Genomic DNA, 14,443 nt, shown 5'->3' on the forward strand with positions numbered 1-14,443 from the left:
ATTCCCTCAAGTCCTTTAACGTTCTTTACACAGCCTGTTATGCATGCGCAGATCAATACTCAGCTAAGGACTTGAGGGATTCCCTCTGTAGGTCTCTAGAGCGTCCCTTGTGTGGAGCTCTCTCCTCTCCAGGACTCTGCCCTGGAAACACTAGATGCTTGGCCTTCCAGGACTCTCAGCTCTGTGTCCTCTACTCAGGGAGTCTGCTGGGCTGTGCACTGTGGCCTGGAAAGTCTCTCCAGACAGTCAGCAGGGACAACCACAGGCCTCACCTCACTTCCTGACTCTCAGGCATCACTGAGACTTACCAAATTTTAATATGAATTGGTGCTTTTATTCTCCATGACAATGGAAAATCATTAGCATACTTTAACTCATCCCAATAAACAGCATTATTATGGTGTATTTCATTTTATTAATTTTTTTACAGAGATTTTATTTTTATTTATGTTTTAAACTTTTTAGTTTATATTGTAGTATAGTTGATTAACAATGTTGTGTTAGTTTTAGGTGTACAGCAAAGTCATTCAGTTATACATATACCTGTATCTAGTCTTTTTCAAATTCTTTTCCCATTTAGTTTGTTACATAATATTGAGCAGAGTTCCCTATTTTAATTCTAAGCATCTCTTAACTCCCATAGTACATTATTATTACAATCATCATTATTAATTTGTACCATCAATACTCATTTACATTTATCCAACAATTACTATTTACCTTCCTTTTAATTCTTTCCTTCATCTTTGATCTTCTTTCTGGGATCAATGTCCCACCTGAAGAACACCAGAATTTTTTGGTGGTGAAGTTTGCTTTGTTTGGTCCAAAATGTTCTTAATTAACCTTTATTCTTGAAACATACATTTTCTCTGTGTTTAGAATCCGTGGTCGGCAGCTATTCTGTTGTACTGTCTTTTTATTTCCGTCCTATCTTTTGCAAAGTTAGATATCAGTCCAGTTGTTTGATAATTGCTTTTGGATGTTCTGTTTATCTTTGGCTTTCAGGAACTTTACTATATGGGCCTGGTTGTAGATTTATTTTCCTTGGCGTTCAAAGGACTTTTGGAACATGTGGCTTAATATCCCTTCTTACCAGAATTTCTTCAAGTATTGCCCAATCCCCTCTCCCCTTTCTGTCTGGGATTCCAATTACATGTGTAATAGACTTTGTCATTTTATCCTCCATATCTTTTCCCTTTCTTTAGTTTGCCATTCTATGCTTCTCTCCTGGTTTTATTTTGGATATGTTCTTCTGACCTAACTTCTAGTTCACAAATTCTCTTTCATCTGTGTCTAATAAACCATAAACCCGCTCACTGAATTCTTTATTTCAGTGTGGCATCTTTTACTTCATTTCAGTGTGGCATCTTTTACTTCTAGACTTTTTCTTTTTCGCTTTTTTTCTGTTTTGAGTTCTCAGCTAAGATTTTCACTCTTGTCTTTATCCCCCTTATAGTCTTGGTGTTTTATAATTTGTAACACTACTATTTTCAGCCCAAGTGGGCTTGCCACCCTTAACTGTTTGTTTTTCATGTTACCTCCTTTCTTTATTTTTTTCTTGCTATTTTTTGTCTGTGTGAGCTGGACATTATATTTAACAAATTGTTTATGTAAATGGTTTGAAACTTAGAAACTTTTTTTTCCCCATCTGGTATGTAATTTACATTTGTTTTTCTCAGGTACCTAGAGGGACTGGTAATCTAGGTTGATCTTAATATAATTTGGGGATTGAGACGATTCGAAGCTGAGCGGCAGTCTCGCAAGAGGCTGATCTACTGCTGTTTCATTCTTCCTGCTAAGGTATACATCTTTGGGGTTTCAACCCGAAACAGGGGTTTACCAGGGCCCTTTGCCCTTTTGAGCAGTGGGACTTAAGATGCTTTTTGCAGAATCAGCAAATGCCCTAAGGTAAAACAGTTTCAAATTCTGTCTCTGTATGTCAGTTTTCATATATATTCATTACATACATATGTGTATATATATATATATATATATATATATATATTTTGGTCCAGGTTGTCTAGTGGGAGTAATGGTCTAAATTATTTAGATTCTCATTGCTGAAAGTGAAAGTGTCTCCTTCTTTTTCTTTCTCATTTAAAATAATATACTATAATTTTCAAAGGTAAAAGCAACCATTTAAGTAAGCTCTTTTGATACTAATTTTGAAACAATTATTTCAACGTTTTCATACAATTAAATGAGTCTCTTATCACATAGTCCTTTCCAACTGTGCCCTTCTCAGTCTTGAATGTTTCCTTTTCTTTATTTATTGTTTCTGCACAGGGCTTTTGTTAGTTTCTTCAGAAAGGACACTTGGGTGGCATATTTTCTTAATCTTTCTATTCCTGAGAAAATATTACTCTTGACTTCATGCATGAATAATAACTTCACTAAATATAGACACGGTGTCCTTTAGAGCCCTGGAAATGTTACTCCATTTTTCTTTTTTTTTTTTTTTTTGAGGATTTAGAGCTGTGGAAGAAGAAGGCAAAGGCTAATCTGATTTTGGTGATTTTGCTTGTAACCTGATTTTGAATTTCTTAGATGCTTTAAAAGCCCTCCTTTATTATCAATCTTCAGAAATTCCATGAGGATTTGTAGGTTTTTATTCTCATTTGTTTTCATTATCTTTGCCTATAAATACAACATGTACTCTTGTGTTTTGGGTAGAGGAACTGGTCTGCATTGGAAAACATTTTTTTCTGTTATTTTTCTAAAGACTGCTTCATTTCTATTTGTTCTATTATCTCTTCTTGGTATTCCAAGGAGATGTAGATTTAATCTCCTGTATACACTGTCTCCATGTTTCACGTTTATTCTCATTGGTATCATATCTTCCTTCCAGTAGTTGCAAATCCAATGCCTACAGAGTTCAGTCAGGTAAAAAAAATAAATGAAGCCAGCCAGGTACAAAATTAATGAGTAATGAGGATTGTGGAGAGCAAACGTCCCTTCTAAATGTGGCAGCTACCAATCAGCTGGTATTTAGCTCTAGTAAAATACAGTTGTCTCCCTTTTTTTTTTTTTTTTTCTTTTTTGCGGTATGTGGGCCCCCCACCGCTGCAGCCTCTCCCTGTTGCGGAGCACAGGCTCCGGACGCGCAGGCCCAGCGGCCATGGTCCACGGGCCCAGCCGCTCTGCGGCACATTGGATCCTCCTGGACCGGGGCACGAACCCACGTCCCCCGCATCGGCAGGCGGACTCTCAACCACTGCGCCACCAGGGAAGCCCCACTTGACTCTTGAACAACATGGGTTTGAACTGTGCAGTTCACTTATAGATAAAGTTTTTTCAACAAATATGTACTACATAGTACTACATAGTCTGTGGTTGGTTGAATCCGTGGATGTGGAACCACAGATACGGAGGTCTGACTATAAAGTTGTTCACCAATTTTTGACTGTGTGGAGGGCTGTTGCCCCTAATTCCTGAGTTGTTCAAGATTCCAGATTCCATTTTTCCAGAAAAAGTAAAACCTGGGTTTTAGAAAACGCAATATTCCAAAGCAGAACAAAAAACAACTGGAAAAGAATCTCACAACTTACCATTGGGATGATCTTGGCCACATACAGAATGATCTGTTACTTCATTTTCTTCTGTAATATTGTCATCCTTTGCAGAATCTGACATCACAAACAAGCAAAATCCCTAGTCAGCATTTTTAGCCAGGAAATACAGCAGCCTCCAGCACTAAAAGAATAGATCTATGTTTGGGGGAAAAAATCTATTATTTTTTAAAAATGCCATTAAAATACTTAAATATCTTCATCAATAAATAAGCTTTTCTTAAAGTACTGCATAAGATGTCTGCACAAAGTTCACAAGGTAAAAACGGTAAAGATTCGGCTAGAACATCTTTTTCACAACAAGGAAGAAAATATAAGCAGATTTTATGCATCAGTGAAAATCTTAGGAGAATTGTGCAAAAGGATGTGAAAGGACGGCAAAATAGAGAAGATTAAAGGAATATAATTTTAATGTTCTTAATGCTTCCATTACTGTTGTTGTGCATATATGGGAGCCTTGAGTCCTTGAAAAAGGCAGATGTAGAGCTTTGAAATCCAGTGGTAATTAAGTTCATCTTCCTCAGGAGCTATACCAGTAGAAAGATAGCAAAGGGAGAACACAAACCTTCTGTTTTGTGCAACTTCACCCTTTCTCTTGTGTAGCACATTTAAACGTGGGATCAGCATAAGTTCATCTTTTTTTTTTTTTATCGTATGATGTATTTTACAGGAAATATGTGGCTAAAAGGATTCCAGTGACTTATGGACTCTTGCAAAGCTACAAAGGGCCCCCTGTTGGATGTTGGAGACCTCTAGGGAGGCTCTTCAAAATCCATTGGAAAGAGCATGTGAGTAGGTCAGCAGAAAGACAGAAAATAGATCTTTCATTCCACAAATATTTACGAAGGGCCAACTCTACGCCAGGCACAGTTCTTGACACTGGGGAGTCAATAGTAAACGAAACAACAAATCTCTGCTCTCATAGGGGTTACAATCTAGTGGATATTTTTCATGCAGTAAAAGGGTGGTAATCCAAAGATATCTAAAAGTCATGAGCTAATCTTGTATGCATGTGGCCAGAGAGAGAGCTGGGGATGGTAGACCAGCACGTAGTCTAATACAAATGGGTTCTCTACTGAGTTCATATTCCTCCGTTGTGTTTTAACTCCCTAACAGAGCTGAATCAGATGGAATCTAAAATCAATCATTCTTGCTTTGTTTCCCTTACCCATTTTTCTCTCTCCCTCCCCAAACTAGGAGATAGCTTTAAACAATATGTTTTAGAATATTATGAGAAAGTCTGTTTCTCCAACTTGCCACAAGCAACGTTTGATGGACAAGTGAGAAACCTGGGTAGTTAACATAAGATTCAAATTTAATAACCAGTGAAGCAAGTATACACCCAAAGTGTATGGTTTTAATTGACTGCAAATAATTCCCCCAAGGCAACTGTTTAATTACCTGCACTGTTTCTTATTTCTTTCTGAGACTGACAATAAGTTTCAAAGTCCAAATTTGGAAGCAAAACTTGAGCACAGACACATTTCCCAAACTGTTAACTCACTCACGTCAAATTGTTTTAAATCAGCTCCCATTAAAATACGCCTTTTTAATTTTAAATCTAACATGTGGATTAAAAAATATCATTTGAATACTTTTTTCCACATGAACACTGAAAATGAACAATGACTGAAAGAAGGTACTATATGAACCAGGCTAAATTTTAATTTTGAAAGTATTTTAGTTCTACTTGTTTATAGAAAATGGTACCATTTGATATGTAGCCTTGTACAACACTCATTTCTTTCAAGATTATCCAAGATTTTGTATGTAGTTAAAATTTGTTCATTTACACTTAATAATAATTCATTATATTTTCTAACTTACATAAACATTATGTTTCATGTACCAAATATGATTTAAGAAATGTCTTTTGAAAAGTGATTTACACTGAGTTTACAAGTTTATGGTCCAATGAGTCATGTAAGATGGGTGAAAGTACTTAAAAAATTAATCATTAGTCTATACCTGTTTGTCACCAACATCTGTGTCTTTGGCAAGTTAAATGACCATTTAATTTCAATTTCCTTGAGGAGTTGTTGTAACATTGCTCAGGTACCTTCTGATCTTTTGTGCTCTAAAATATACAATGTATTTCACTGAATCCAAGATACCATCAATTGTTATTTGCACTATTATTTTGTGTAGAATTAAAAAAATGAGACCAAATGAACTATAACACACTATAAATTCTAAGAATGTGTCCTGGCTTTGGAAATAAAATATATAAAAGACTATGCATCCAAGAAATATGATGTTTCAGTATATTATGTATGTACAGAAATATGCCTTTATGTGATGACAAGGATTTCCCATCAATATGACCCATCACCAAAGCCACAAGTTCACTTTGTCTTGTATGTGAGCCTCTTCTCCAGAAGTGTACACACCTATTGTATGTACAGCAATAAAGCAAGATAAACAGTATAAGCTCATGATAGCATGCACAAATAACCAGGTGGCTATAGAAGATTGTTTCCACTATAGTGTCTCTATTAAAAGGGCTATGTGAATTTCCAGTCTCATGAACTTTAGCAGGACTGGTTTTGATCCTGAATGTTTTAAACCATGGATCCCATCACATTACACTTAGTCGTGGGTATGAAATGACTGGAGATTTTCTGCTTGGGAGAGGATGAAAGCTGCACTATATATGTATATAAAGTCATTATTCATAATGAGAAAGAGAGAAAATATATCCAGTATGTATTGTCATTAAAAGAGGGTATTTTTTCTGTGTAAGTTCCATAAACTACCATGAAAACTATAGCTTTATATACTAAATTCTTGAATCACCTTGGATTCACATTTTATTTAATTCTAAAAATTATCATTTGATAATGTTCAAAAAATGTGAAAGAGTTATCACCTAATTCTGGGATTCTGTCAATGTTCTTTTAGTAGCAGAGAATTTGAATTAAATTTATACGTAGATCCTGACTTTCAAAATCCTTAAGGTCAATGTCCTATTAGAGAATTTTTTCACATGCAAATATTAAATCAAATAGCCAAGCCAAAGTTCTACAGACAGAAATTCTAAACAGTAGGTCATTTTTAATGAGGTCAATTACACATGTCTACCCAGGATAGTACATGTATAGATTTAAGCTGTGATGATAAATGATGATACTATTGAATTTTTAATAAACATATCTAGACTATAAATCAAAATAAATGCTCTTTTTAAAATGTTCCCTTAGAACAGAAGTTCTTAACCCTAGAGCACCACCACTAAATATACTCTAGGTATCCACAAACCTTTTTGAAATGATATGCAAATGTGTGCTTATCTTCATATGTTCATTTTTCTGGGAGGAGATAGCTTCTGTCATATTCTTGTAGGGATCCGTGACCCCAACAAGGTTAAAAATAACTACAGAAATGTATACTCTAATGCCAGTGACACTGCCATTTTTAAAATAAATTTATTTATTTATTTTTGGCTGCATTGGGTCTTCGTTGCTGTGTGCGGGCTTCCTCTAGTTGCAGCATGCGTGCTTCTCATTGCGGTGGCGTCTCTTGTTGCGGAGCATGGGCTCTAGGTGCACGGGCTTTGGTAGCTGTGGCTCGCGGGCTCTAGAGCGCAGGCTCAGTAGTTGTGGCGCACGGGCATAGTTGCTCCGTGGCAAGTGGAATCTTCCTGGACCAGGACTCGAACCCATGTCCCCTGTATTGGCAGGTGGATTCTTAACCACCGCTTCACCAGGGAAGTCCGATTAACTATCTTTGAGGACATTTTCAAGCCAGGAGGTGAACAAAATCTATCTAGTAAGAGACGTAGCCCCTGACTATTATTCAGAGTAGCGGCAAGAGGTCATTTGGGTGTAAAAGTTCTAATGGGTCTGGACGAAATAAATGCCATGTGTGAATGCCTACATGTAAAATATTCTTGCTCTGTAACGTGTCAACGTCCACATGTGAGCACCTTAGCTTGATGCAAAAGTTGCACAGAAACACAATCACCTGGATTGCCTTTGATTCTTATAAAATAGTTAAACCAAGCAAAACATTTATCCTGGTCTGTTCATTTAGCTGGTTTAATGTGTGAAGCAATTAGAATAAAGTAATTTTTCTTCCAGCCGAACAGTGTGATAATTCACTATAAACTAGAGTCTCTACAGCCGATTAGGGTCTCCTTGAAGCTTTGCAGTGATGCCCCCATACGTAAAGGAAAAATATATCCTGCAATACATTCCCAGAGGATACAGATGGCAAAGCTCAGAACTGTGCTTGGTCCCCGTGATGCTGGATACACAGGCTGAACTATGTTTACCTGAAAAGGAACTGGGTCCACAGGACAGGGCATGGCCCTGAGCAGTGGGAATGGAACTATGGTTGGTCATTTGCCTCCACTATGCTCTCATTAACCCCCATTAAAAGGCAGAGAATCATTCCCAGAGCTGTGGAATCTGTGTGCTAAGTGTCTTTGAGACATGCCTGCGAGAATTACCATCACGTATACTAACTGTTTCTATAAGAAAACATATTCCAAATTCTGAACAGTATACCTGGGTAAACCAGCTTATTCCAACACTGGAGGTGGTATTCTTCTGCAGGTTGTTTTTGAAAATATAAGCAAATAAGAGAATCAATCATGAGTGGATGGGCACTAGGTTGGAGGTGTGATTCTAGGTTTACACCGACAAGCTTCATAACTAGGAAAATCCATTCACTTTACATGCTCGCAGTTTCAGCATCTAGGACCTGAGGGTGTCAAGGCAGATAATCCCTTTTATACACTTTATAACTCTAATCTGCTGACTTGTTCAAATGATCTCTTCCTTCCCGACAGCACTTCTCTGTAAATCTGCCTACATGTGTTGGACAGTTCTTGCACTGAGATTTTTACTGTCTATTTATAAAATAAAGGTTAATAGTGGGGGAAGTGTTGCTGTGTGACATCAGTGACACACTGGCCGCCTTTAACTCTGCAACTCCACGAAGAATCATCACAATGCAAAACGCAACAGTTGGGTATGAAGCCGGGCTGGACCATGATGGAAAAAGAAATGCTTAATTACCCCTTCCATCAAGTTAATTTTTCCCCTTTGGCGATGTAAACAAAGGCAAATCTGCTCTTGTTGGGTTGTCTGTGACCTGCTCTCCTTGACCTCCATTCTCTGATGCCTTTCTGTTCTCGCCTCCCTCCCCCTTGCTGAGCCTTGCACCGCAGGCTCTCTTGAAATCATTAGAAAAAAATCTGACCAGGCCATAGGCATGAAAAGTAGCTATGGTTCTAAATACAAACCGACTTGAAATTCTATTAAAATGTTCATCTATAAATCAGGGAGAAGACAAGTATTTTATTTACACTTTGGTTTAATTTGATCTGATAACTACTACTGAGAGGACTGTCCCCTTAGGAGAAGGGAGGAAGGATTTTTTTGACCCTTACTTGGAGCAGGGTCAGAGCCAAACAGCTGGCCGCTACTTCTCAATTATTTTATTTCATTGAGAAGTTGAGGCAATAGGCAGAATCTATCTCCAGATTCATAGCTGCTTCAACTTCTGGGCTCAGGCTGTTTTCAGCCAGGTGCTTGGACATACTGGCTAAGATCCAGGGATTCCTACAGTCCTCAAGGACCCAGTCGTAACCCACCCTGTCAGAATACAACTTAAGTCTCTTTTCCAAAGTGATGGAAAGGGACATGTTTGGAGACTAAGATAAGCACCTGGACCCTTTGTGGGAGTTACTTATTTTACGTGAGTTTCAAAGACCTAGATGACTTCTCCTTAGCATCTCTTTGTTCCTCACATCCAGAAAGATCCAAAAACCCATTCAAATGAAAATGGATGTGTTTACTTTTTTCTGTTTTTTTTTTTTTCTTCAACTTTCCCACATGCTACTGAATATAATTCTATAATTTGGATGGCTGAAGAATGATTCAGTACGTGGATCTACCTCAAGTTACTTTACTATTGCATCCATTATTGGACATTCAAACTGAATCCAAACTTCAGCCATTCTAAACAACCCTATGCTTTTGTTGTATTGGGTGTCCCAAGGCTGGATTCACTCCACTCTTCTTTCTCTTACTTCTTCTCAGCCCATACTCAACTCTAACATTTAGAGAGGATTGATCTCTTAGAGTAGCTGGAATAGAAACAACCCAGGTCAGCTAAGCCTTACAGCAGCCAGGCATGCCCCCATCCCTTATCTCATTGAACTACCCCTGAGATTGCAGCAAATGGTTCCAGGAGATGAGCTGCTTTCTGAGACACTGACTGAGGGCATGCTTGACCCAGGTGGGCCAGAAGCACCCAGGAGTTAATGCCCAACTCCAGACACCCAAAGGATGCAGGAGGTAAGAGTCCAGTTTGCCCACCCCTCAGGGAGACGATTCTGTTCACTATACAGCTCTCAGAGGAATGGAGCCCCAGTTTCCCCCAACAGTAAGCTGTTCATTAACGTACCCCCTATTGGCTGTCCTCCCAACCCTGCTGTACTTCCCCAAGCCTCACCTATGCTTCCTGGGACCACCTCCCAAATAAACCATTTGTACCCACATCCTTGTCTCAGAATTTGCTTTTGGAGAACCCAAATTAAGACAGCCAAGACAGTCAGTAACCTGTTTTTTCACGACTTAGTAGCAAAAATGTGAATGTCCCCCCTATTCTCCCGATTTACAGCTCTCTTATGCCATGACGTCTTTCATTAGGGTATGTTGAGGCAAGTGTCTGCCACCTAACTAGGGAAAGTTGGTAAAAGAGGTTGCCGTGTTTTGTACCATCTAATCCTGAGCGCTGGACCATAGGTGACTGGTGAGGTGACAGATCAGTCACCTGTAGGGTGGCCAATAAACATTAATTTAAGGTAACCTGTCATGAGACCTCCACCTACCAGGAGAGAACTCATATTAGAACGATGATGAAAGGAATCCACCAGCTCCTTTGACTTGGAGTGTTTGGTAGTAAAACATACAAAGAAAGTTTCAAAGCACAGAGTGGCTTAAAGGCAGAGATTCACTCAAGGAGAAGGGAGGAAACAGAAGCCATGGATGGGGTAGAAGAAGCATTAAGAGTTACTTGGCAACATTAGGAGAGCAGAAAGAGGAGAAGAAGGTAAAGTCTGGGATGCTCCCTAGTACATGACTGTTGAGTTTCTAGAAGAATTGGTGGAGAGGCTATTGCCTCTCGAATGACCCAGTTCTTGAGGCTCATGAAATGTTTTCCTCACTCTCTGACTTCCTGACCGACCAAGGTAAGAGTCTGACTCACATTCTGGACATTGCGAGTTCATTTTCTAATTTTGGTGTGTATATACTTTAAACATTTCAAAAGTGCTTTATTAAGAAGTATGGCACTCTTTTAGATTTATTTTTTAAAACATTCACCTTTCTAGTCATTTCCAATGTATAGCATCCTCATGAGCCTTGTATACAGATTGAAAGATACTGGACCAACACCTTATCTTTGGTAAAGGAGGCAAGAATATACAGCGGAGAAAAGACAGCCTCTTCAATGGGTGGTGCTGGGAAGGCTGGACAGCTACATGTAAAGGAATGAAATTAGAACACTCCCTAACACCATACACAAAAATGGACTCAGAATGGATTAAAGACCTAAATGTAAGGCCAGACACTATCAAAGTCTTAGAGGAAAACATAGGCAGAACACTCTATGACATATATCACAGCAAGATCCTTTTTGACCCACCTCTTAGAGAAATGGAAATAAAAACAAAAATAAACAAATGGGATGTAATGAAACCTAAAAGCTTTTGCACAGCAAAGAAACCATAAACAACACGAAAAGACAACCCTCAGAATGGGAGAAAATACTTGCAAATGAAGCAACTGACAAAGGATTAATCTCCAAGGTTTACAAGCAGCTCATTCAGCTCAATATCAAAAAAACAAACAACCCAATCCAAAAATGGGCAGAAGACCTAAATAGACATTTCTCCAAAGAATATATAGAGATTGCCAACAAACACATGAAAGAATGGTCAATATCATTAATCCTTAGAGAAATGCAAATCAAAACACATGAAAGAATGCTCAACATCATTAATCCTTAGAGAAATGCAAATCAAAACTACAATGAGATATCATCTCACCAGTCAGAATGGCCATGATCAAAAAATCTAGAAACAATAAATGCTGGAGAGGGTGTGGACAAAAGGGAACCCTCTTGCACTGTTGATGGGAATGTAAATTGATACAGCCACTATGGAGAACAGTATGGAGGTCCTTTAAAAAACTACAAATAGAACTACCAACGACCCAGCAATCCCACTACTGGGTATATACCCTGAGAAAACCATAATTCAAAAAGAGTCATGTACCGAAATGTTCATCGCAGCTCTATTTACAATAGCCAGGACATGGAAGCAACCTAAGTGTCCATCACCAGATGAATGGATAAAGAAGATGTGGCACATATATACGATGGAATATTACTCAGCCATAAAAAGAAACGAAATTGAGTTATTTGTAGTGAGGTGGATGGACATAGAGTCTGTCATACAGAGTGAAGTAAGTCAGAAAGAGAAAAACAAATACCATATACTGACACATATATTTGGAAGCTAAAAAAATAAAATAAAAAAAAGGTCATGAAGAACCTAGGGGCAAGACAGGAATAAAGACACAGACCTACTAGAGGACGGACTTGAGGATACGGGGAGGGGGAAGGGTAAGCTGGGACAAACTGAGAGAGTGGCATGGACATATATACACTACCAAACATAAAATAGATAGCTAGTGGGAAGCAGCCACATAGCACTCAGTGCTTTGTGACCACCTAGAGGGGTGGGATAGGGAGGGTTGGAGGGAGGGAGATGCAAGAGGGAAGACATATGGGTACATATGTATATGTGTAACTGATTCACTGTGTTATAAAGCAGAAACTAACACACCGTTGTAAAGCAAATTATACTCCAATAAAGATGTTTAATAAAAAAAAAAAAGAAAGAAAGATACTGGACCAAGAAACTTAGAGAAAGTTAAAGAGGGGAACAGCCTGGTCTTGAAGAACAAAACAAGTTCAGTAAATTTCATTTTTATAACTGACCCTGGTGGGGAGAAAAATCAGGCAACATCTGGTATTATAGGAAATGGGGTGTATAGAGGCATTTGTATGATGAAGGCAATGTTTTGCCTCATAAACTGAGAAAAATGTGTTAAAACAAAATACTGTAAGATGTTTTATGAGAACCTTGGGAAATATACTATGGATTAATGTAAAAATGGTATTTTCTATTTCCAGGAAGATTTTATCTTAATCTACTACTGAAATATTTTAGACTAGGTTTAAGTATGAGTTCTAGAAATCATTATAATAGATTTTCCTCATGCAATGACTGACTATATTAGTCTGCTAGGGCTGCCATAACAAAATACCATAGACTAAATGACTTCAACAACAGAAATTTATTTTCTCAAAGCTCTGGAGGTGAGCAGTCCAGGATTAAGGTATTGTCTGATTCGGTTTCTGGTGGGACCCTCCTCCTGGCTTGCAGAAAGAAGCCTTCTTGCTGTGTCCTCACATGGCCTTTTCTCAGTGTGTATGCAGAGAGACAGAGTTTGAGATCTTTCTCTCTTCCTTTTCTTAATAAGGCCGCTAATCCCATCATGAAGGGACCCACCCTCATGACCTAATATAACCCCAATTACCTCCCAAAGAGCCCATCTCCAAACACCATCACATCAGCTAGCAGCATTAACATATGAAATTTGTTTGTGTTTGAGGGGACACAAACATTCTGTCCTTAACACTGACATATGCCTTTCTGCTGTTTGGATGATTTATTTGACTTCTGAATGTGAGCTATTCAAGTTGGTACCCTTGTTGCCCATCAGAACAAAGTCTCAAAATGGATTTGGAAATGGAATCTTCCCTAAATGTAAGGTTCCCTTTCCCTATCCCAATTCTCTGGGGTTAATTGTCATTGATTCTTAAACCATATCAAGTAGTCAGTGTTTGGATAGGATGGATAAAGTAGTGATAAGGGTTTTGAATATCACCCCAGATTCCCTTAACAATTGGCATTGGTGTCTCTGATCAGGATGGACATGCCTACAGCCCTGGGGCAAGGTCATGGAGACCCCTGGTGTGCCGGGGTGGTGGGAGTTACTTGCAAGGAGGGGAGTTAAGTCACTGTTTGCCAAACACCATGTAAGTATTTCAGTATTTTAAACATTCCTGCAGTGGTACTAGGGTGAGTAGCAGAATATCAGTTCTGTTTGTAGTAAAGAACTATACTGATAAGTTTCTAAAAAAGAGTATACAATACTTCATCAATATTTTACTATTGACTATATGTTGAAATTATATTTTGGATGTACTGGTTAAATATATTATTAAAACTGTTTTCACCCTTCTCTTCCTTAATGTGGCTATTAGAAAATTTAAAGTTACATATGTGGCTCTCATTTATTTCTATCAGACAGTGCTGTTCTAGAGAATTTTGTATTAGCCTGACTTACACAAATAATTAAAGACATGTTTGTTTGAAGGCCAAAGTTGTGAAGGTGGGAAACTGCAGCTTGCCAAAGGATGGTCCATCAGAAACTAGAAAATCTAATTTGGCATATAGAGAAGCATCTACAAATGCTAATAGGCATGGCTGGGAAAAAGAAGAGTCTAATTAGGTATAATCAGAGAGGATGCTCTGAGAAGGAATTAGAGGAAGAAAGAGAATGATAAATTTGTAACAACTACCGCACTAAAAAACTATTTATACCCAAACGATATCCAATGTTTGAAAATTTCTGCTTTATGTTGATTTGACCCAAATTTCTTATCTTGGCATTCAGAGTTCTTTATCATCAGGGCTATACCTTAGTAACTAATTAATAAGTAGATGAATGGATCCATCATTGGGGCCAAGTGAGTCTGTTCATCGAACCAAAAATAGGTTTTTTGATGTC

General features: G+C 38.2%; 1 protein-coding gene across 3 annotated transcripts in view; it reads right to left on the bottom strand.

Moving 5' to 3' along the window:
- The window catches only part of MACROD2 (mono-ADP ribosylhydrolase 2), a 1,936,537-nt gene that overhangs the window by 72,733 nt on the left and 1,849,361 nt on the right, over positions 1-14,443 (bottom strand). For all 3 annotated transcript variants that reach the window (XM_024735453.1, XM_024735452.1, XM_024735451.1), the window contains one exon: positions 3,549-3,626. In XM_024735453.1, the coding sequence (XP_024591221.1) occupies positions 3,549-3,626 (78 nt within the window). The remainder of the gene's footprint in view (positions 1-3,548; positions 3,627-14,443) is intronic.

The sequence above is a fragment of the Neophocaena asiaeorientalis genome, unplaced genomic scaffold (genome assembly GCF_003031525.2).
Source record: "Neophocaena asiaeorientalis asiaeorientalis breed wild unplaced genomic scaffold, Neophocaena_asiaeorientalis_V1.1 scaffold64, whole genome shotgun sequence".
Lineage (NCBI taxonomy): Eukaryota > Metazoa > Chordata > Mammalia > Artiodactyla > Phocoenidae > Neophocaena > Neophocaena asiaeorientalis.